This window comes from Bufo bufo, chromosome 4 (genome assembly GCF_905171765.1).
Source record: "Bufo bufo chromosome 4, aBufBuf1.1, whole genome shotgun sequence".
Taxonomy (NCBI): domain Eukaryota; kingdom Metazoa; phylum Chordata; class Amphibia; order Anura; family Bufonidae; genus Bufo; species Bufo bufo.
In genome coordinates, this window is record NC_053392.1 from 500,496,431 (window position 1) to 500,517,654 (window position 21,224).

The 21,224-nt window shown below is 47.9% G+C and overlaps 1 protein-coding gene across 1 annotated transcript in view; it reads left to right on the plus strand.

The window, feature by feature from the left end:
- Positions 1-21,224, plus strand: part of HEATR1 (HEAT repeat containing 1) — an 86,372-nt gene that overhangs the window by 19,388 nt on the left and 45,760 nt on the right. Inside the window, exons 10-14 of the mRNA XM_040429619.1 lie at positions 8,835-8,945; positions 11,058-11,175; positions 11,296-11,403; positions 13,388-13,483; positions 16,716-16,804. Of these exons, the coding sequence (XP_040285553.1) occupies positions 8,835-8,945; positions 11,058-11,175; positions 11,296-11,403; positions 13,388-13,483; positions 16,716-16,804 (522 nt within the window). The remainder of the gene's footprint in view (positions 1-8,834; positions 8,946-11,057; positions 11,176-11,295; positions 11,404-13,387; positions 13,484-16,715; positions 16,805-21,224) is intronic.

Consider the following 21,224-nt stretch of genomic DNA (forward strand, 5'->3'; position numbering starts at 1 on the left):
AAAAAGGGGGGTCATGCACATGATCGGCAACAGATCCAGTGAGAGTGTAGCGTTCCGCCTAAGAAGGGGGTCACGCACATGGCCGACAGCGAATCCAGTGAGAACGCTGCGTTCCGCCCATGGAAGGGGGTCACGCACATGGCCGGCAGCAAATCCATAGAGAGTGCAGCATTCCGCCTATGGAAGGGGGTCATGCACATTGCCAGCACCGTATCCGGTGAAGGTGCAGTATTCCGCCTAAAAGGGGGGTCATGCACCTGGCCAGCCGGCAGCCAGGGAGAGTGCAGTATCCCGCCTAGGAGGGGGGGGATGCACATGGCAGGCACCATAACTGGAGAGATGATGAATGCTGCCTACGGAAGGGCCGCATGCACTTGGCCAGCGCCGTATCCTGGAAGAGGGCAGGAAAACCACCTAAAAAGGGAAATGCCCTAGCACCTACGCAGGTTGGGAGCGCAACACTATGCCACCTGTGGAAAGAGGGCATGCAGACATGCAGCACTACTGATGAGGCTGCAGCGTCCTGCGCAGTCCAATAGAAATCTGTTATTATTATTATTATTATTATTATTATTATTATTATTATTTTTTATTTTCATTTTTTTTTTTTTTTTTTTTAAATTAACCACCTCCGGACCGCCTAACGCAGATTCGCGTTCCGGAGGTGGCAGCGCTGCGCACAGTCACGCATATACGCGTCATCTCGCGAGACGCGAGATTTCGCTCCAAGCCGGCCCGCGCATGCGCATCGCGGGCCGGCAAAAGTTAAAGAACAAGTTAGTCACCAGCCTGCCAGCAACGATCATTGGCTGGCAGGCTGGCGATTTTTAAAAAATCCAATCACAAGCCATATAACAGATCATATTAGTAAATATGATCTGTTATATGGCTTCTCTGCTCCTGTGCTGGTCCTTTTCGTCGGTTGGATCCAGCACAGGAGCAGACTGAACTGTGAGTAGCACCAACACTTCACTGTAGCCCCTGATCACCCCCCTGCACCCCAATTAACCCTTTGATCACCCCTTTGATCGCCCCTGTCAATCACCAGTGAAAGGAAAAAAAGTGATCAGTGTAAACTGTCACTTTTTTTTTTTCACTAGTATTGGCTGTTAGGTTTTAGGGATAGTTTAGGCCCCTTGGTTAGGTAGTTAGCGTCAGTTAGCGCCCACCCCACCGCACCGCAGTCACTTTTATTCGCTGAATAGCGTATCGCTAATCAGCATTTGTACTTTTATAGTATCTGTAAGTGATCAAAACTGATCACGGTCAGATCTATAATAGTATTAGTGTCACTTTAGTTCGCCCTCCACCCAAAACGCAGTGTTTGCCCGATCAGGCCTGATCGGTCGCCCACACGTGCGTTCACCCACGCCCGCCCCACCGCAGTGACAAAAAATATATATTTTTTGATCACTGCACATTCATTTTACACGCACTGCGGCGATAAAAAAATCAGTTTTGATATTTTTTATCAACCGCAGCGGCCTCCGGTACTTCGCTAGCCTCCCCTTTGTAAGACAGGTTTGCTTTTTTTCTTGGGTAGTCTCAGGGAATACCCCTAAATTTAGTAGTCCAAAATGTCAAACAGGGGGTATTCTTCTGAAGAGGCCTACAGGATTCTGACCCAGTCGGATGAGGAGTGGGAACCCTCATCTGATGAATCTAGCGGGTCAGAATATGAACCTGTGGAAAGCAGTGGCTCTCTGACCCAAAGTTCGGACGAGGAGGTGGAGGTCCCTGGCAGCACCAGGCGTACCCGGCCCCATGTCGCTAGACCACAGGTTATGCAGGATCCGCTTCAAGAGCAGCAGAGTGGGGCTGTCGCTGCCGGATCACGTGGTGAGGCATACACCAGCAGCGCAGCCCTCCCTGGACCTAGTACCAGCACTGCCGTACAACATGGTGACGTGGCGAGCACCAGAAGGGCAGTTGAAGCTGGTACGGTGGCACGTGCACTAGTTACCCCGTCGCAGCCACCGCAAAGACAGGCCCGTAGAGCCCCTAGAATCCCTGAGGTGCTGGCAAACCCTGATTGGCAGTCACCAACTTCAGCCGCACCTGTAGTTCCCCCTTTCACCGCCCAGTCTGGAGTTCGGGTTGAGACGGCTCAAATCGGTTCGGCCCTGGGATTTTTTGAGCTGTTCTTGACTGCGGAGCTCTTGGACTTAGTCGTGGCAGAGACCAACCAGTATGCCACACAATTTATATCCGCCAACCCGGGAAGCTTTTATGCCCAGCCTTTCCGGTGGAAACCAGTCCAAGTTTCCGAAATTAAATTTTTTTTGGGCCTTCTCCTCAACATGGGCCTGACAAAAAAGCATGAATTGCGGTCATATTGGTCAACGCACCCGATTCATCACATGCCCATGTTCTCTGCTGCTATGTCCAGGGCACGATTTGAGGCCATCCTCCGTTTCCTGCATTTTAGCGACAACACCACCTCCCGTCCCAGAGGCCACCCAGCTTTTGACCGGCTCCACAAAATTCGGCCCCTCATAGACCATTTCAACCAGAAATTTGCAGATTTGTATACCCCCGAGCAAAACATCTGCGTAGACGAGTCCCTAATACATTTTACCGGGCGCCTTGGCTTCAAACAGTACATCCCAAGCAAGCGTGCCCGGTATGGGGTCAAATTGTATAAGCTCTGTGAAAGGGCCACAGGCTATACCCACAAATTTCGTGTCTATGAGGGAAAAGATCAGACCCTGGAGCCGGTCGGTTGCCCTGACTACCTGGGGAGCAGTGGGAAGACAGTCTGGGACTTGGTGTCACCCTTATTCGGCAAGGGGTACCATCTTTATGTGGACAATTTTTACACAAGTGTGGCCCTCTTTAGGCATTTGTTTCTAGAACGGATTTGCGCCTGTGGCACCGCGCGAACTAGTCGCGTGGGCTTCCCCCAACGGCTTGTAACCACCCGTCTTGCAAGGGGGCAGAGGGCTGCCTTGTGTAACGAAGAACTGCTCGCGGTGAAATGGAGAGACAAGCGTGACGTTTACATGCTCTCCTCCATTCACGCAGACACGACAATCCAAATTGAGCGAGCAACCCGTGTCATTGAAAAGCCCCTCTGTGTCCACGACTATAATGCGCTCATGGGAGGGGTGGACTTCAATGACCAGATGTTGTCTCCGTATTTAGTTTCCCGCAGAACCAGACGCTGGTATAAGAAGGTGTCTGTATATTTAATTCAATTGGCGCTGTACAATAGTTTTGTTCTCTACAGTAAGGCTGGGAGAACACGATCTTTCCTCAAATTCCAGGAAGAGATCATCGAGAACCTCCTTTACCCAGGAGGTTCCGTGGCCCCATCCCCCAGTGTAGTTAGCCGTCTACACGAGCGACATTTCCCCAGTGTCGTTCCTGGTACCTCAACCCAACCGGCACCCCGAAAAAGATGTCGTGTCTGTAGCAGGAGTGGAATAAGGCGTGACACCCGCTATTTCTGTCCTGACTGTGCTGACCACCCTGCCCTATGCTATGGAGAGTGTTTCCGGAAGTACCACACACAGGTACACCTAGCATAGGGATTGCATCTCACAGGACAGGCACACAGGGCTATTAGGGCCCTTTTACTCTCAGCTGCTGCAAACCTCTCCTTTCACCTGGGATAAAGTGCATAACGTACTTCGCCACATCTTTGGGCGATTTGCGCTTTGCACATTGTCCCATGGGGAAGGAGAGGTTTGTTCTATAAAGGTAAAAAAAACTAAACAAAAAAAAAATTACCGGTAAGTAAAAAAGTTTAAAAAAGTTAATATGTTCTGTTCTAAAGTTAATAAAGTTATTGCTTTGCGGCCTGGTTTTTTCTTTTTTGTTTTGTTTTTTTTACCTTCCAGGTGGACCAACCGATCGACCAGCTGCAGCACTGATGTGCATTCGGACAGAAGCATTGTGCTGCTGTCAGATTACACGCAAGTCGGTGTATGCGGCGCTGCAAGACGAGATTTCTCCTCTGCAGTAAAAGATATGTTTGCCGAGGCATATGAGCTGAGGAGGTGGCGGTGTTCATATACTTTGGCAAACACTTTGTATATATAAAAAAAAAAATCCCGGCAATGATTTATTCATCCACATCGATTGATGTGAATGGAGAAATCTGGTTTGCCAGGGCATACGAGCTGAAGTGGGTATGGATGTTGGGCGGAGCTCCTATGTCCTGGCAGACGCCTTTCCCCTCCTTTTTCTTTTTTTGGCAGAGATTTTTTCATCCACATTGATCGATGCGAATGAAGAAATCTGTGCCGTTCATTTTTTTCTTTCAGCCCAGAGGCTGAACGGAAAAAAAAAATCTCATTACCCGTATGCTCAATATAAGGAGAATAGCAGAAACTCCTAATGCTGGGCATACATGTAATGATTGCGGAGACCCTCAAATGCCAGGGCAGTACAAACACCCCACAAATAACACCATTTTGGAAAGAAGACACCCCAAGGTATTTGCTGAGGGGCATATTGAGTCCATGAAAGATTGAAATTTTTGTCCCAAGTTAGCGGAAAGGGAGACTTTGTGAGAACAAAATCCAAAAAATCAATTTCCGCTAACTTGTGCCAAAATTTTTTTTTTTCAATGAACTCGCCATGCCCCTCATTGAATACCTTGGGGTGTCTTCTTCCCAAAATGGGGTCACATGTGGGGTATTTATACTGCCCTGGCATTTTAGGGGCCCCAAAGCGTGAGAAGAAGTCTGGTATCCAAATGTCTAAAAATGCCCTCCTAAAAGGAATTTGGGCCCCTTTGCCCACCTAGGCTGCAAAAAAGTGTCACACATGTGGTATCTCCGTATTCAGCAGAAGTTGGGGAATATGTTTTGGGGTGTCATTTTACATATACCCATGCTGGGTGAGATAAATATCTTGGTCAAATGCCAACTTTGTATAAAAAAAATGGGAAAAGTTGTCTTTTGCCAAGATATTTCTCTCACCCAGCATGGGTATATGTAAAATGACACCCCAAAACACATTCCTTACCTTCTCCTGAGTACGGAGATACCAGATGTGTGACACTTTTTTGCAGCCTAGCTGGGCAAAGGGGCCCACATTCCAAAGAGCACCTTTCAGATTTCACAGGTCATTTACCTACTTACCAGACATTAGGGCCCCTGGAAAATGCCAGGGCAGTATAACTGCCCCACAAGTGACCCCATTTTGGAAAGAAGACACCCCAAGGTATTCCGTGAGGGGCATGGCAAGTTCCTAGAATTTTTTATTTTTTGTCACAAGTTAGTGGAAAATGATGATTTTTTTTTTTTTTTTTTCATACAAAGTCTCCTATTCCACTAACTTGTGACAAAAAAAAAAAATTTCCATGAACTCACTATGCCCATCAGCGAATACCTTGGGGTCTCTTCTTTCCAAAATGGGGTCACTTGTGGGGTAGTTATACTGCCCTGGCATTCTAGGGGCCCAAATGTGTGGTAAGGAGTTTGAAATCAAATTCAGTAAAAAATGACCTGTGAAATCCAAAAGGTGCTCTTTGGAATATGGGCCCCTTTGCCCACCTAGGCTGCAAAAAAGTGTCACACATCTGGTATCTCCGTACTCAGGAGAAGGTGGGGAATGTGTTTTGGGGTGTCATTTTACATATACCCATGCTGGGTGAGAGAAATATCTTGGCAAAAGACAACTTTTCCCATTTTTTTTATACAAAGTTGTCATTTGACCAAGATATTTATCTCACCCAGCATGGGTATATGTAAAAAGACACCCCAAAACACATTCCTCAACTTCTCCTGAGTACGGGGATACCAGATGTGTGACACTTTTTTGCAGCCTAGGTGGGCAAAGGGGCCCATATTCCAAAGAGCACCTTTCGGATTTCACTCGTCATTTTTTACAGAATTTGATTTCAAACTCCTTACCACACATTTGGGCCCCTAGAATGCCAGGGCAGTATAACTACCCCACAAGTGACCCCATTTTGGAAAGAAGAGACCCCAAGGTATTCGCTGATGGGCATAGTGAGTTCATAGAACTTTTTATTTTTTGTCACAAGTTAGTGGAATATGAGACTTTGTAAGAAAAAAAAAAAAAAATAAATAAATCATCATTTTCCGCTAACTTGTGACAAAAAATAAAAAGTTCTATGAACTCACTATGCCCATCAGCGAATACCTTAGGGTGTGTACTTTCAGAAATGGGGTCATTTGTGGGGTGTTTGTACTGTCTGGGCATTGTAGAACCTCAGGAAACATGACAGGTGCTCAGAAAGTCAGAGCTGCTTCAAAAAGCGGAAATTCACATTTTTGTACCATAGTTTGTAAACGCTATAACTTTTACCCAAACCATTTTTTTTTTACCCAAACATTTTTTTTTTATCAAAGACATGTAGAACTATAAATTTAGAGCAAAATTTCTATATGGATGTCGTTTTTTTTTGCAAAATTTTACAACTGAAATTGAAAAATGTCATTTTTTTGCAAAAAAATCGTTAAATTTCGATTAATAACAAAAAAAGTAAAAATGTCAGCAGCAATGAAATACCACCAAATGAAAGCTCTATCAGTGAGAAGAAAAGGAGGTAAAATTCATTTGGGTGGTAAGTTGCATGACCGAGCAATAAATGGTGAAAGTAGTGTAGGTCAGAAGTGTAAAAAGTGGCCTGGTCTTTCAGGGTGTTTAAGCACTGGGGGCTGAGGTGGTTAAAAACACAGCTTCTCTGAGGCTAAAGGGGGGCCACCTATAGGGGCACAGATAGTCAGGAAAAGGGGGGCCAGCCATACAGGCCCATTGGGAGCCGGCCTGTACCCAAAGGGTTAACATGGATCCGGCCTGGAGGGCGGCGCTGCGATCCCCTGGGGGCGGAGGAACCTCCCGGCGGGAAGAATTCGCGCCTGGAGAAGTTCCCGCCCCCTCCACCAGAGGCCGGAATTTTGCGGCCTAGTAGGCCGTGAAGCCGGGGTCTAAATTTGCGGCGCCCGGTATGTACCGCCGGGACCTGAGGCGGAGTGGCGCATCAAAACCGGCCGCGGGTGCCCACCCCGCGGGCCGGTCGGAATTGCGGCCCAGCAGGCCGCGAAACCTGGGCTAAAATTAGCGGAGCCCCACCGACCGGCACCAACGGTCAGCCGGGGCCTGCTGGGCATAGACGTCAAGCCCAAAGCCGGCCGCGGGAGCCCACCCCGCCGGCCGGAGTGTCAGGGGCTCGGAATGGCGGCTTGCCGGCCGCGGGAGCCCACCCCGCCGGCCGGAAGAGTCAGGGGCTCGGAATGGCGGCTTGCCGGCCGCGGGAGCCCACCCCGCCGGTCGGAAGAGTCAGGGACCCGGAATGGCGGCCTAGCAGGCCGCGGAGCCTGGGCTAAGATTTTGCGGCGCCCGGCCGCACCGGACTACCAATGTCGGCCGGAGGCGAGGCCTTACTCCACAGCCGTCAGGAGCCTCAGGCCTTGAGCAACACTCCGGTAGGAGATGCCTGTGCTGATTTCCACCCATGTTAGTTGCCGCTTCTGTAGCTGGCTGTGGAGACAGCCACTGGCTGCATGTCTATGGGAGCCAGGCAGGGGGAGGCAGAAGGAAATTGCCGCTCTGCGGCACCCCAGGGGCCAGCATAAATCCAGCAGGGGACTAGAGGCCCAGTATGGGGGTCAGGCACGCAGGAGACCAGGGTGGGGGACGTAGGGCTGGAGAAGCTCTTTCTTACCACAGCCGTCTTCACCCTCGGTCCGTTCCAGCAGGGTCGCCCCTTCAGCTACTGGCACCGTAGTGGCAGGACGCTGGAAGAGGGACTTGGCGTGCGGGCGACCCTTGCGCTGGCGGGATGTAGGGGAGCTGGGCTGCCCTGATCCACCTTGCCTTCTGTGGGGGAGGCAGCAGTGCGGGTGACCGGCACTGGCGCAGCTCAACCCCGGGAGAACAGAGAGGTCTAGTGCGACTCTGTTATCCCTGATGATCTGGAACAAAAAGAAAAGTAAAAATCTAAAATTGAAACAAGGAGAAACCAGCCCTGCAGAGCAGGGAGTGTCTTGCCTCCTTGGACACTAAGCAAAAACTGGCAGTCTCTCTCTCCAGGCTGAGCGTATAGCTGTGGAGGAGGGGCTTAACAGCTTTCACTTAGTGTCACGCCTCCTATGGAGATGAGCTATACCCAAGGTCTTCTGTGTCCCCCAAGGAAACTGGGCGAGAAATGGCATTTATCATGTAGAGGAAGTTAATACAAGGCACTTACTAATGTATTGTGATTGTCCATATTGTCTCCTTTGCTGGCTGGATTAATTCTTCCATCACATTATACACGGCTCGTTTCCATGGTTACGACCACCACTGCAGAACAGGTACAAGCTGTCTGGGAGGGGAGCTGCTGCTGTGCACGTGTGCCTATGTGCGCTCCCATGGTGCCGCCACTTTTTCCTATCGTGTGCAAGCATGACCACCTCTGCTGGATTGCAGGGTGGTCGTAACCATGGAAACGAACAGTGTATAATGTGATGGAAAAATGAATCCCGCCAGCAAAGGAGACAATATGGACAATCACAATACATTAGTAAGTGCCTTGTATTAACTTCCTCTACATTATAAATACCATTTACTGAAGTGACACAACCCCCAAGCCCTTATACTCTAGCCACAGCAATTCCGTACGTCTGTCAGGGAAAGTATTAAAGGGGTTGTCCCTTATAGGCAGGCTACCCTCACAGAAGGACTGTTGGTAGGTCCTCCATTTCATGTCTGTCATATTCTTCCGTTTGTTCCCCATCCCCCAGGACATGTATCCAACAAACCCCTGTTATTGTAATCTGTGCGCACCCCCATCATCCATGCTTCATTAGTTTTCTAGGCGGATAGTGAGTGATCTAACGGAAATTGTAACTCTTGTCATTCTGATTTGTCTGCAGCACGTTCCTGGAGGAATTCCTTTTATATGGAGAAGAACATCAAGCAGACGATGACAAGATGGCTGAACTGAGCCAATGTTTTCTCCCGCTCATCAGGCTGTTTGAAAACAAGTATGTAGGCCAAGTCAGTATTGTCACGTTGTACCGTGCCCAATAGTCGCAGTAAAAGGCTATTCACTCGAGACACTTATGGCATAACTGTCTGATAAGTACAGGTCTCTCACCTACTGGGTGAACGAGGGCCCCCTTCTCCTCCAGTCGGCACACTCCAGAAAGACCATGGCTGTTGTAGTAACCGTTTAAACTGCAATGGAAAGAGCTGCATGCTTGGAGGGCCACCGCTCACATATAGACCGGTGTGGAGTGCTAAAGGGGCAAGCCCTGATATATGGTCCCTGCTCCTAAGGGGTGCACCATGCCTCTCCTCGTGGAAAGTACTTAGGATCAGCCATGTGCAAGCAATCATTATCTGTGTCCGGGTTTCTGGGGACAGCATGGGGCCCCTGGACTATTGTGCACTTCAGCGCTGACCCTTTTCAGTCCTTCTGTCGTTGCATATACCGTATTTTTCTACCCTATAAGACGCCCCTAGGTTTAGAGGAGGACAATAAGAATTTTTTATTTTTTTCATGAGACCTCAGGTCAGACCCCCAATATTAATGAGACCTCAGCTCAGACCCTGATGTGAATGACCCCCAATCAGACCTCAAATAAGAGCCCTAATATAAATAAGACCCCTCCCCCCCATTCAGACCTCATAACAGCCCCCAGCCTCTGATCACACCTTTCCTGCTCCGTACGCCGTCACTCCTCACCTCCGGCGCGCTCACTTCTTCTTCCTACTACCGGCTGTGCTATGACCCGACACACACAGCGTGAGGTGACAGTGCATCCTTGCGCTGTGCGCAGCCAGAGGACCAGGAAGTGGTGAGTACCGAGCCCGGGGAGCGCTGTATTCACTGCGTCCTCTGGTACTAATGAGCGCATCCATAATGGAAACTCTCATTAGTATTTGCCCCATTAGTTTGGGGGGGGAAAAGTGCGTCTTATGGGGCGAAAAATACGGTAGTCTGCAGCATTAGATTTTTATTTTATTTTTTATTTTTTTCTGTGTGGTTTTTCTTGGTTCTCAAGATCTCTGCTTGCTGTCATCCATTTGGAACATTCATTGTTTACTTCCAGGGAATCAAAAGCAATGTGTGGTCATGTGATGGATGCATAGGGGAACGGCTCGTTAAAGGACATCTTCCTGATGCCCATACTGTTACTGTAATAAGTCTGGTATCTGGTTTGTATACCCTGGACATAAACAGGTGTAGTTTATATTAAATGACTGTAAGCACAGATCTTGAAAACTGCAAGGAATTTATACAGAAAGTAATTTGTAGCAACGTACAACTTTTCATTATACAAAGAGTAACCTTTAGTTACCGAATATGTACCCCTGTAACGTTAGGACTTATATGGCTCTATCATACTCTGTGGCCCTGTACAGCGCGCTGAAATATAATTAAAGGGGTTTTCCGGGTATAACAAGTTATCCTCGATCCACAGGATAGGCGATAACTATCAGAACGGTGGGGGTCCTACCTACCGGACTCCCACGATCATGAGACTGAGGGCCCCGTACCCTGTGGAGCCTCTCTGAAATGGATGGCGTGGTTGGTCAGAAATGCACTTCTGTGGGAGCGCCGGAGATGACCGAGCACTGTACTTGGCTATCTCCTATATAGAAATGAATGAAGCGGCAGTGCGCCTTTCCGACCAGCCACTCTCTCTGTTTTAGGGGGCTCCACAGGGTACGGGGCCCCCGTTCTCCTGATCGGTGGGTGTCCCAGCTGTACCGATCTGATAGTTATAACCGGAATACCCCTTTATTGGCGCACAGCAAATTAAATGCAAAGGCAATTGTCTGTGTGACCCTACCAACTAATGAAAAAAGAGCAGAACCATGCCTTTTTATGAAAGTGTTGCTTCATCGCATAGCCGTTAAATGGTTATTAAAGGCTTTGTCCTGGATTTTGATAGGATAGGCCATTCATGTCTGATCTGCACTTCCACCAATCAGCTCCTTCAGTGTAGCGTTGATGCTGGAAACCCACAGCTCTGTCCGTTGTGTAGTGGATGGAGCGGCGACTGCAGCGCTGCTCCCTTTTGAAGTTACTCCCGACTACCCCTTTAGAACATTTGGATGATGTCATTACCACTTTTCTGTGTCTTTAGATATCCTGAAGCTCTGGATTTTGTCTTGGAAAGACAGCTGAAGGATGCAAAAGACCAAGAGAAACAAGACTTGTTTCACCAGTTCATTGCGCTCTCTACCAGTGGAGGAAAACATGAGGTACGAGCCTCCATCATGTCCTGGTCATTCCCTCTGTTCATATTTCAGATGATTTTTAGAAAGTTTTCCTGTGACGTCTGTTTTGAGAGCTCCTAATAATTCCCAAACTATTTATTTCAGTTACTGGCGGACTGTGACACCTCGCTCCTGCTTAGCTTGAACCACCCCCAGGCCGCCGTAAGACACCTCGCTTTACTGCATCTTAAGGACGTCATTCAGAAGTCCAAGGTGAGTCGCTGCTCTTTGTGACGGTGGTTTGGGGTCAGCGGCCAGTCACGTGCAAAATGTAATATTTTGTGACCTTTGTCATCTTGAGGGGCTCAACTTACTCAGACTGAACCGAGTCTTTTGTAGAGCAGACTGTTACGTGATAGTTCAATGTACAGTAATGACTGGTGTGGATTAAAGGGGTATTCCGCTCTGGCAAGTTATCTCGTCTCCATAGAATAGGGAATAACTATTGGTGATCACGAAAACAAGTACCCCGTACCTCTCGGGGGTGGGGTTGCTAAAATGAATGTAGCGGCAGGTCGAGTGTACGCCAGGGCCGCCTCTAGGTTCATGTGGGCCCTTGGGCAGACAGTATAATGACCCCACAGTGGCTCTCCAGTCAGAATAATGAACCCTAGTCGCTTCCCATTCAGAATAATGACCCCCAGTGGTCCCCACTGGTAATTATACTGTATGGGGGTCATTATACTTTGTAAGGGGCCCTAACTAGCTAGAACTGACTGGGCCCCACAGTGGCGTGGGCAGGGAAGGGGATCCAGTTATGGCCATACAGTTATTGGTTAACACCTCCATACAGTGACTGGATACTTCCATACAGTGACCAGATAAAACCGCCATACAGTGACTGGATAGCACCACCATACAGTGACCGTATAAGAGGGCACAGTACAGGGAATGACTAGGGGCACTGTACAGGGTGCGGCAAGAGGGCACAATGCAGGGTAAAAGGGGGCACAGTACGGGGTTGGGGGCACAGTCACGTGACGTTAGGGTCCTTATGGTACATGCGGTTTACACACCACCATAATGAGAGGCAGAGGAGTGAGACAGGGGCCCGGACCCTGGATAAACAGGAGGAGTGGACACAGCAAGTAGGTGGAAGGGGCTCTGAGGGGGATTCTTACAATAAGTAGGGGCAGGAGGTCTGTGCAGGGCAGCGATAGGAGGGTGGAACAGGGGATAATTAGTCACAACCGGAATACCCCTTTAAGTCCAGGGGGCAGTGTACCGTTTTGCATGGGTTCCTTTTTTATTTTAAAGGACCTTTCCAGTTTCGGTAAGTATAGTCTATTCATTGTATAGTGAAAATGTATGCAATGCTCTAGGGTACCAGAAACTGAGTTTATATAGACGGATCGGAGTTGCAATACCCAGATGCAGCCTGTGGGCAGTGCTAGTGTTCTTGGGAAACAATCAGAGCATTTTGCTAATCTCCAACAACCCCTTTAAAGGTATCTTAAAGGGGTTTTCTGACTGTTAGGTCTCGTTCACATCACCGTCTGGATTTCCGTTCTATTCATCCGTTCAGAGGATGAATAAAACGCAAATAAACGGATCCGTTGTAAATCCCATTCACTTGTATGGAGGTGATAAAGTGTCAGTTACACTCCGTTTGGCTCCTTTCCGTCAGCTTCACATTATTTTAAACGGGGGGGGGGGAGTCCTACATGCAGGACTTTTGCTCCCGTCTAAAATAACGGATTTGTGACGGATCCGTTTTGTTTTGCATTAAAGTCAATGAGTGACGGATTGTAACGGATTGCTTTGTATGTGATCCGTTATTCTGTTCCGTTTTTTTTCTGAGTGTTTAAAAACAATGAATAACGGAAAGCGGACGGATGCATTGTGTCCGTTTTTTAAACGGATTAGTTTCGTCAGTCTGTTAAAAAGACAGAAAATATGCTTTCCGTTAGTGTCTGTTGGCTATTCATTATTTATTTACTTTCCATTATTTTGAACGGATTACAAATATAACGGAAAGCCTAGCGGTGATGTGAACGAAGCCTTAGTAACTGATGACAGGAGCGGCTGATTGCTGGGGTCCCAGGTGTAGGACCCCCACAGATTAGATGCTAATCACCTATCCAGAGGATAAGTCATCAGTTATAAACAGTCGGATTACCCTTTTAACTACTTGCAGCCCTTTCTTTCTTTTTACTGTAAATAATCTAAGCATTTTTTTCTTACCTTTCACCCTCAGGCTGGTTTTGAGGAGTCCTTTATTAAAGAAGCGATTCTAGCTCGTCTCAAGGATGATGACATTGAGGTGCTTTTGTCTGCCTTGCAGTCATTTAAGGTCAGTCATTTATAATATTTATTGACTTCCATATTCTCATAGCAGTTACTAATATGTCGCCACATCTCCGGCAGAGGAGCGTACTACCGGAGTTATATCTGGATGCCGCTGCACACCGCTTGATCCCCATTCACTATATTGGGATCCTACAAATTTTCGGATCCTGTTATAGTGAATGAAGAACCAGTGGTTCCTGCTGCTCTCCGGCTATGCCATGACCTAATGGAAGTGTGAACCTACCCTTAAGCTGGCCATACACACATAGTTTTGGCTTATCCGCTGAGTGTGGGAAGCTTTCCAACTCTCCCCCGACAGATGATGTTGGGGGAGACTAGGAGAGGGGGCGAAATGAATATTTTTGCGGATACTTTTGTTCTCCAGGGAGATGCGGCACCTCCAGAACTGTTTGGCAGCAGCTTTCTCCGCTCTCCCCATAGCGTACACACGCATTCTGACGAGCCGAACGTATATATGTATAGAGGGGACGGGAGAAAGAGCGCTGTCGGCCGAATGATCATTCATCCAACAGCTATTGACTGCTTTCTTCTTCAGTGTATATGTATGCAGTTGTCTGATGCGGTGTATGCGTCTATTGGAATATCATGTAACTTCCTTATGGATCCGTTCACATGAGATGACTGAGCAGGCAATTATCGAGAATGAACTGTTTGTCTCGTCGGAGGAGGTGAAAGCTGCCTTTACTTGCAGCATTCAACTCCGCTGTATGGCGACGAGAGATTGCTTTTGCGATCGCCCTTTCTCATACAGATTGACGGTGTCTGGCCAGCAGGTCGCTGTCTACACAGGACGAACTGCTCCCCGGAAACAATGATTTTGGTGTCCACATCAATGACACTTTCACTCGATGATTGGCGTCACCTTTACACTGGCCAGTTATGGGGAACAAGCGCTCGTAGGATCGTTCATTCCAGCTGACGACCATTGCTCTGTTTTTGTGATTTGTAGTTGCTTTTTATTTATTTTTTTTATTTTTTTTCTTCCTCCCTTTTTGTCCTCCACGATGGCAGTATTCTGATTACTGCCGCCGTGGAGGACTCAAGAAAAGGAAATTACCGGTAAGAGGAATACAGTTTTTCATTACAACCTATTTGTAGAGTTTAGGCCCTGTTCACATCGACATCATGACTTTTGTTTGAGGTAAGCCACAACGCTGTGCTGGACTGATTTTTACAGATCCCAATGGCTTATAATGGGGTCCATTTTGGTTTTGTCATTATGTCCATCATTTTGATAGCACTTGCCGATTAGCGGGGCAGCACGTGCCTGCTGTCAGAAGTGACCGAGCTGCCACGTCGACTGTGTGAATAGAGCCTTAGCCTGTGCCTGCTCTTAGTTACAACATATGTGCTGCAAATCTTAATTTGAAAATAAATCCTTTCTTTTTTGACATAATTGCCGTTTCTTTCAGTATTAATATGTACTGATGCAGCAGTCGCATATAGGTGTGAACAGATACCAGTTCACTATAGGTGTCCACTTGTCTGGATTTCAGATATGTGTCTGGTCAAATTGAGGAAGTAGCGAATCCCTTGAACCAACTTATTCAATGAAATTAGGGGTGCACCGAAATTCCGGCAGCCGAAAATATCGGCCGAAAATGCACCTAATCCACCTTGGCATATATTGTTACATATCGGCCGAAAATATGGGGTGTGGGATTTGTCACCCACCATCTGCGGGCGGGCGCCGGGCGGGCGGTTTACTTTGTCACTGCATCTTTATTTTACCTTACAATCGTGAGGCTCCAGTAACTAACAACTCTGCAGGCAGAGCGGAGGCCGGCGTAACGTCACTTACTCACGTGACGCGCCTGCTCCGCCCAGTTTATGAATGAAGGAGGCGGAGCAGGTGCGTCACGTGAGTAAGTGACGTTACGCCGCCCTCCGCTCTGCCTGCAGAGTTGTTACTGGAGCGTCACGATTGTAAGGTAAAAATGCAGTGAGTGATGCTGTGAGCAGCAGGGCCGGGGCTGTTATGGGTAGGGGGATCGGTCTATGGCACTGCTATGGGGAGGGGGGATCTGTGCACTGTTATGGGGAAAGGGATCTGTGCACTGTTATGGGGAAAGGGATCTGTGCACTGTTATGGGGAAAGGGATCTGTGCACTGTTATGGGGAAAGGGATCTGTGCACTGTTATGCCCATAACAGTGCACATATCCCCTTTCCATAACAGTGCACAGATCCCCCTCTCCATAACAGCGCCACCCACAGATCCCCCTCTCCATAACAGCGCCACCCACAGATCCCCCTCTCCATAACAGCGCCACCCACAGATCCCCCTCTCCATAACAGCGCCACCCACAGATCCCCCTCTCCATAACAGCGCCACCCACAGATCCCCCTCTCCATAACAGCGCCACCCACAGATCCCCCTCTCCATAACAGCGCCACCCACAGATCCCCCTCTCCATAACAGCGCCACCCACAGATCCCCCTCTCCATAACAGCGCCACCCACAGATCCCCCTCTCCATAACAGCGCCACCCACAGATCCCCCTCCCCATAACAGCACCACCCACAGATCCCCCTCTCCATAACAGCGCCACCCACAGATCCCCCTCTCCATAACAGCGCCACCCACAGATCCCCCTCTCCATAACAGCGCCACCCACAGATCCCCCTCTCCATAACAGCGCCACCCACAGATCCCCCTCTCCATAACAGCGCCACCCACAGATCCCCCTCTCCATAACAGCGCCACCCACAGATCCCCCTCTCCATAACAGCACCACCCACAGATCCCCCTCTCCATAACAGCACCACCCACAGATGAATTTCATTCATGAAAAAGAATTATTAATAAAATCATTAAAAAAAAAGTTATTTTAAAGTATTTGGGCAAAAAGGCAGTTTCAGTTTCGGTTTTCGGTCAAGGGCATCCTGAATTTTCGGTTTCGGTTTCGGACCAGAATTTTCATTTCGGTGCACCCCTAAATGAAATGGTGAAATTGGTACAATTGCAGTAATTTTCTGTGAAAGCTCTCCGCAAGGACACCTTATACAGACTGGATTTCCAGTGACAGACTTTCACTTTCACTATATATTGTGCATACTGGTCATCTTCTTTAAGAAGAGCATCCACTTAGAAGACTACTTTTTCAATGCAGTTTTGGGTGGTCTTCACAAAGCGGTTTTGCTGTATTCGGTTTGGTTCTTATTTCCTCATTGACCAGTACACCATGGCCCTTCTGACAATCCTGTTCTTTTCAGCTTTACCTCAGCCACTTTGATGCAGAAGAAATGGTTTCAGTTCTTCTCGACTTGTTTGATCGTGCAGAACTTTCTCAGACTGATGGCTGGTGAGTAGTTTTATTCTTGGTGCTCCTCTACTGGCTGCTCATGTCGTCTCCATGTATAATTTACAATGTTTTGTTAGATATAAATCTGTCTATTGCTTGTAGCATGTGGAGTAATGCAAATGGGCAATGAATTGTAACAACATCATCACTTCGCACCAAGAGTCTTAAAGCCTAAAGGCCTCTTTACATAGGCAGATGATCGGGGCAAGTATCAGGAACAGTCTTCCTAGAGACGCAGTTCCCAGTAATTGCCCTTTGTAAAGGTGCCACCCATCGTCCAACGAATGAGAAAATGCTCATTTGTCGGGTGAAGGTATAGTTAATGTGAACATTGAAATCTCGTTTTCTGGACAGCAGATTCTGTGTAAACGGCGGTCTGCTGGCCAGAAACAATATCCCAGATTACACCTGCCAGTGTTTTCAGTGATGAGAGTTAAAGGGTTTTTACAACCCCTAAAATGCCTTCCCATACGCCCGGGCCCCTCACAGAGGTTATACCTACCCAGTTGCTGGTACGTGCGTCACTTCTGATGCCCGCACAGTTGCTGCTGCGTCTCCCCATCGCGCGGATGAAAACATCTGGCGTCGGGGGGGAAGAATAGTCAATAACTGGACGCAACAGGAACGAGCCTCCCTAGCATCGCCCCCCCCCCCCCCCCCCCCTCTTTCCCGACTCCAGATGTTTTCACTTTTTTAGAAGTGAAGCGGGTGCCGGGGACCAGGTAAGTACAATCTCTGTGAGAGGCCTGGGCGTATGGGGAGGCATTTTAGGGGTTCGATAACCTCTTTAATTAAGGATTGATGTTTACTGCTTGTTTTTTTTTATTTTTATTTTTTTTTATTATTAATTAAGAAATTTAGTGAAATTAAAATAAATTATCCAGCGAGGGGGCATAATCTTCAATTGATCCGGTTTACTGATTTTTCATCCAGGGAGTTATTCTGATTGCCTGATTGGAGTTGGGAAGGAATTTTTTTCCCCTAAAGTGAGGAAAATTGGCTTCTACCTCACAGTTTTTTTTTTTTTTTTTGCCTTCCTCTGGATCAACTTGCAGGATAATGGGAACAGAACTGGACGGACAGATGTCTTTTTTTCAGCCTTATAAACTATAACTATAAACTAATGTATCTGCACCAAAAATCTGTCTTAAAAAGTGCCGCAAAATTGGTGCGGTTTGGCACATCTAGGGTTCGCACCCTTTTTATTCTGACATGCTTGACCAGGGGGTGAGAGTGGGCAGTATCTAATATGCACAGTAGCTGGTATAGAGTCTAACCCTGCACCTGATTTATCATCCAGCCCGAGCCCCTCTGAGAAGTCTGGTGCAGGGATAGACAGCCTGCCTAAGCTTACGCCATCTTTGCAATTTGTAAATCCCTATTAGCCTTGTGGGGATACATGATAGTCCAGCTGTATATCTTGCTCTTCGCTTCTCTGTATACTTTTTTCCATCTTGCCTTTTTTTCTACATATTTTAATATACAATAAAATTGACATTATTTTGGATTGGATGCAGCTTAGCCATGTAGCTGCCCTTAACTTGATGGAATTTGAAGGGTATTAGTTGGAAGTTAGAACCTATGGCTTTAGAGGTAGTCCCTCTGTTTGTATTTGCAAATGAAACTAAGCAGAATTGTATGTAGGGCTTGAATAGAGCATTTAGCAGATCTTGCTTTATTTAGCATGCGCCGATCTTCTGGTGCACTGCGCAGACGTGAGACTACAGGGCCAGGCGAGAGCAGGATACAGACCCTGGTGTCTGTCAGTCAGCAAGGAGGGGCTTACTGAGAAGAGGCCCACAACCTCGGTGCACCGAGACATTTGTCCTTGGTGCTTCGAACCTCTCATATACATATTGGATTTCAGAGGCAATGTTAATGGTTTATTTGTGTATTCAAACCGTAAATGCCATTCTGCCACAGTGAAAAACGGTCAGGTGACACCTGTATTGTTTTTATTATTATTATTTTTTATTTTTTTTAACTGCTGTCACACGACCGTTTTCAGAACCAAATGAAGTCTTTAGCGCTATTCACATGGCTGTTTTTTTGTATTTTTTTTGCGGCCAACGCAAATTAGGAAATTTTATATTTTTCACAGTTTTCACGCCCAGACGGATCCCATTGAAATCAATGGGGACGTTTTTATCTGCTGTTTAGACAGGAGTGTGCACCCGTAGTTAAATGGCTTCTGTCAGCCCACTAAACCGTTTATTTTTTTTTTGCTTAATAACCCCTACACTGCGATTTATCCATACATAAGTAAAATAATAATTTTGGTTCAGTAGAATTTGCTAAAACTAGGGGTGCACCAAAATGAAAATTCTGGTCCGAAACCGAAACCGAAAATTCAGGATGCCCTTGACCGAAAACCGAAACCGAAACTGCCTTTTTGCCCAAATACTTTTAAAATACTTTTTTTTTAATGATTTTATTAATAATTCTTTTTCATGAATGAAATTCATCTGTGGGTGGTGCTGTTATGGAGAGGGGGATCTGTGGGTGGCGCTGTTATGGAGAGGGGGATCTGTGGGTGGCGCTGTTATGCAGAGGGGGATCTGTGGGTGGCGCTGTTATGGAGAGGGGGATCTGTGGGTGGCGCTGTTATGGAGAGGGGGATCTGTGGGTGGCGCTGTTATGGAGAGGGGGATCTGTGGGTGGCGCTGTTATGGAGAGGGGGATCTGTGGGTGGCGCTGTTACGGAGAGGGGGATCTGTGGGTGGCGCTGTTACGGAGAGGGGGATCTGTGGGTGGCGCTGTTACGGAGAGGGGGATCTGTGGGTGGCGCTGTTACGGAGAGGGGGATCTGTGGGTGGCGCTGTTATGGAGAGGGGGATCTGTGGGTGGCGCTGTTATGGAGAGGGGGATTTGTGCACTGTTATGGGCATAACAGTGCACAGATCCCTTTCCCCATAACAGTGCCATAGACCGATCCCCCTACCCATAACAGCCCCGGCCCTGCTGCTCACAGCATCACTTACTGCATCTTTATTTTACCTTACAATCGTGACGCTCCAGTAACAACTCTGCAGGCAGAGCGGAGGGCGGCGTAACGTCACTTACTCACGTGACGCACCTGCTCCGCCTCCTTCATTCATAAAGTGGGCGGAGCAGGCGCGTCACGTGAGTAAGTGACGTTACGCCGGCCTCCGCTCTGCCTGCAGAGTTGTTAGTTACTGGAGCCTCACGATTGTAAGGTAAAATAAAGATGCAGTGACAAAGTAAACCGCCCGCCCGCAGATGGTGGGTGACAAATCCCACACCCCATATTTTCGTCCGATATGTAACAATATCGGCCGAAGTGGATTAGGTGCATTTTCGGCCGATATTTTCGGCTGCCGGAATTTCGGTGCTCCCCTATTTTTCTAATATGTAAATTACCTTGCTACCAGCAAGTAGGGCGGCTACTTGCTGGTAGCAGCCGCATCCTCCGATGGTAATGACGCCCCCTCTGCTTGTTGATTGACAGGGCCAGCGGACGGGATCTTTCTCCGCTGGCCCTGCCTGTTTTCATTCAATATCTGGCGCCTGCGCCGCGGCCGTACCTATCTTCAATCGGCGCAGGCGCACTGAGAGGCGGCCACTCACTCGGCCGCTTCATCCTCAATGCGCCTGCGCCGATGACGTCACATCTACACCCGGCGCAGGCGCATTGAGGATGAAGCGGCCGAGTGAGTGGCCGCCTCTCAGTGCGCCTGCGCCGATTGAAGATAGGTACGGCCGCGGCGCAGGCGCCAGATATTGAATGAAAACAGGCAGGGCCAGCGGAGAAAGATCCCGTCCGCTGGCCCTGTCAATCAACAAGCAGAGGGGGCGTCATTACCATCGGAGGATGCGGCTGCTACCAGCAAGTAGCCGCCCTACTTGCTGGTAGCAAGGTAATTTACATATTAGAAAAATAGGGTTTTAGCAAATTCTACTGAACCAAAATTCTTATTTTACTTATGTATGGATAAATCTCAGTGTAGGGGTTATTATTAAGCAAAAAAAAACAAAAAACGGTTTAGTGGGCTGACAGAAGCCCTTTAAAAACGGTACACTAGTGAAAAATTTACTTTTAGGGGATAAAATAAAAATAATCCCCAGCCATTTTTGTCAACACAAGCAGAACTTGGGGGAACTAATGGGGCATTATAAGTACTGGGAGCCACCAATGGGGGCTTAAGTAATCCTTGGGGGGGGCATTCTTTGTACTGAGTGGGCACTATGGGACTATTGTTCACACTGTGGGGGGCCATCATTCATACCGGGTGGGCACTATTGGCGGGCATTATGTATACTGTGAGGGTTGGGATGTTTAACAAAAAAAAAAAGCCAGTGAAATTCATCTATTTTTAATGGCAAAATGGATGCAAAACAGACTTTAAAAACAGACAAATGGCCAGAAAATGGATGCAAAATGGCCATGAAAAACTGACAG